This window comes from Centruroides sculpturatus, unplaced genomic scaffold, assembly GCF_000671375.1.
Source record: "Centruroides sculpturatus isolate CEXI.00-Female unplaced genomic scaffold, Cexi_2.0 scaffold983, whole genome shotgun sequence".
In the NCBI taxonomy this organism is placed as follows: domain Eukaryota; kingdom Metazoa; phylum Arthropoda; class Arachnida; order Scorpiones; family Buthidae; genus Centruroides; species Centruroides sculpturatus.
Genome location: NW_019385180.1, coordinates 15,005 through 18,191, shown reverse-complemented (window position 1 = coordinate 18,191; position 3,187 = coordinate 15,005). Strand labels below are relative to the sequence as shown.

The 3,187-nt window shown below is 29.3% G+C and overlaps 1 protein-coding gene across 1 annotated transcript in view; it reads right to left on the bottom strand.

The window, feature by feature from the left end:
• The window catches only part of LOC111635824 (kinesin-like protein KIF16B), a gene marked incomplete at its 5' end in the record, with an annotated part of 47,335 nt that extends 44,551 nt beyond the window's left edge, over positions 1-2,784 (bottom strand). The window contains one exon of the mRNA XM_023380926.1: positions 2,668-2,784. Within this exon, the coding sequence (XP_023236694.1) occupies positions 2,668-2,784 (117 nt within the window). The remainder of the gene's footprint in view (positions 1-2,667) is intronic.
• Between the last annotated feature and the right edge of the window lie 403 nt (positions 2,785-3,187).

The following is a 3,187-nucleotide window of genomic DNA, read 5'->3' as shown; positions in this document are numbered from 1 at the left end:
TATATATATAATAACATTACATTATATATATAATAACATTTTTCTATAAATATTAATTTCTTTAAAGAATTGTTTTTAATTTTTGTTAGTTAGTTTAATTAGGCCTATATCATTTAATAATTATTTTGAAATTTTCATTAAGGTTCGTTTCAGTAATTGTTTTTATACAGTATACATTGATAATTTTAATTTTTTGTTGCGATTGGTTTTTAAATTAGTTTTTAAAAAGTTTGATTTGATCTAAAAAGTTTAAAGCATTGTTATACAGTGTTAAAATAATTTTGTTTTTAAAAATAAAATAATTTTTTAGAATATCAAAGTTTATCTAAAACTGTACAGATACATAAGCAAATTGTTTAAAATAATTTAGAGATAATTTCAATATCAGCTTTACTTTATAGCAAAATCAAATAATTCTCCAAACAAATGATGATGTTCAGTAAAGCATATCTTCTCTTATCCAATCGTTTGCCTTTCTCAAGCAGAAGCTTCTGACTACTGGAAGCAAAGTAGAACATTCAGGTGGTAAAATGTATGCTGTAAATGGAAGCAGGGAATAATCAAAGCAAACAGAAATTAACAAGAAACTTCAGTTTTGAAGATGTTCTGCATAATTTCATGACAGTTTTTCTATAAGATTTTGCCAGTGTAACCATATTAATACAATCTCTATGAAACTACTGATATAATTAAGATAAATAACCACAGCTAGATGTAAATAGCATCCACTAAAACAGCAAAAAATAAATGTAATAAAATGAAAACAGACATTTTCCTCCATTTGTAAACAGTCATCCTCAAGTCTGAAGATGCAGATACAAACAAATGCATTTTTTAAAAATAGAACATTAATTTAAAAGCTGGAAATATCACTAAATACACCACATCTAACACTTAAAAATGCTGCAATAGACATGCATTATTTACGATGTATTATTTACTCAAAACAATCAACATATGAATTAAGAGGATACAAGAAAAATGCCTTCAAAAGTAGGAAGAACTTTGAGCCAGAATTCATTAAATATCATGAAGAAAATGAGAGATTCAGGCAATTTTTGTGATGCAATCCGTAAGACGAGGAGGAAGAGAGTTTCCAGTGCATAAATGTCTCATGGCAGCTTATTCCTACTATTTTGAATCCTATTTATCAATACAATCGATAGAGATGAAAGACAAGAATTTCAATTAAAAGGTATCAACAGAAAAATCCTTCAATGCATTGTAGATTACATATATTGCAGAAAAATCGAACTGAATGCAGAAAATGTTCTTACACAGCCATTTTTACCTATTTGGACATCCTTTTATTCCTTGCAAATTTACTCATTGCACTGACCACATTTGCTCTAGCATTCACTCTTTTGGTGATTTCTCAGTCTATCCTTCCTTTCCTATCTATCATATTACACATACAAACTTATTCATTTTTTCCAGTTGTTCACTGTCCAACTCAAACATGCATTCTGTTTGCTCACTTTGCATTCAAACAATTGCCTTAGTTTTACTCACATTCACTTGCAGTATATTTTCTTCAAATACCTCTTCAAGATTAGACACAACACTCTGAAGCTCTTCCATGCCTTCTGCTAACAGCTCAGTATCATCACCATACAGCAACTAACAGACTTGTTCATTTCCAATCCTCATTCCACACTCAAGTACTTGATCTTCTCATGTATGCATACATGGAAACATTAAACAACCATGGGAACATAACATACCCTTGTCATACACCATCCTCAATCATAAACCACTTTGACACTTTACTATCCACATATATATGAAAACAGTAGAGCATGGCTATAATTCTCATTCCTCTAAGTAGTTTACCTCTCATGCCATAATCATAATGTTTGCTACAGTTTCTCCCTGTTTACTCCATCATATGAGTTTTCTAAATCTAACTCTGAAAACACATTTTTACCAACATTCAAACTTTCCACAATCATTTGCAATGTGAAGATCTGGTCTACACACTTACCTTTAATAAATCCATATTGCACCTTCCATATTTGCTTTTCAGTCAGCCTCTCAACTCTGCCAATCAACACTTGTGCAAACACTTTTCCAGGTATACTCAGCAAGCTTTTACCACAAAAGTTCTTGCAATCTGTCCTTTCACCCTTTCCCTTGTATATCAGATCAATCAAATAATTTCCCCAATCATACCCTTTTTCCAACATAAGTTGCAGAATCACAGCATCCATTTTTCCACATTCTTCTTATTGCATTCCTAACTTCACTCAGTTGAATAGGGCCTCATCCATCACTACATTTATCTCCACAACTGTTCTGCCATTCATGCTATCTCCACTGCCTCTCAAAATATTAATGCACCTCACATTCATTCCACAGCAACTCATCATTTGCACTTTGTACATAGGGTATACTTTATTCCTGTTGTTTTGTATACTCTTCATTTGCTTCCAGAACAGTTTTCTATTTTCCTCAAATGCCCCTTGCAAACAATGTTTTCCAAGGATAATTCATTAGGTATTAAATTCAATACACACAAATAATTATTCAACAGCATGGTTCAAAATTCATATGTTAATAAATTTGATCAAATATCATTCGTTACTTATTTTTTTATTAAATAAGTCTATAAATATTATAGTTAAATTATTTAATTATATCTTAATAATAATTGATCATTAATCTTACTTGTTGTTGAGAAGCAAAATGAGGATCTGATGAACTAAAAGACCAATAAGAATGATCAAATGTGAATTCCTTTAAACGAGTTCTTCCAAATTCACTATCAGCTAAACCTGGTGATATCTGAAATAATGTAAACATTTTAGATTGAAAAATAACTGTTTTAAAATTAATATATTATAAACAAGCTAAAATAATCAAATTAAAAAACATTTTTAATAAAATGTTATATGTACACACACACACACACACGCTACTTTACCAAACAAACTGATTTAAATTGTTTTGAACTATTGTATTATGAAATTTCTTGTCAAAAAATTTATATAAACTTTTCCTTAAATTTTATTATGGTATATTAAAAATAGATTTATCATTATGATATAATACAGACTATCATAGAAGATAATTCTCTATTATATTTGTAATAAAGAATATGTTTATGGTATTGTCATATGGCAATGGTAGCCTCCCTTTACAATAACACTGGTCAATATGAAAAATCTTTCCATACATTAAAATAATA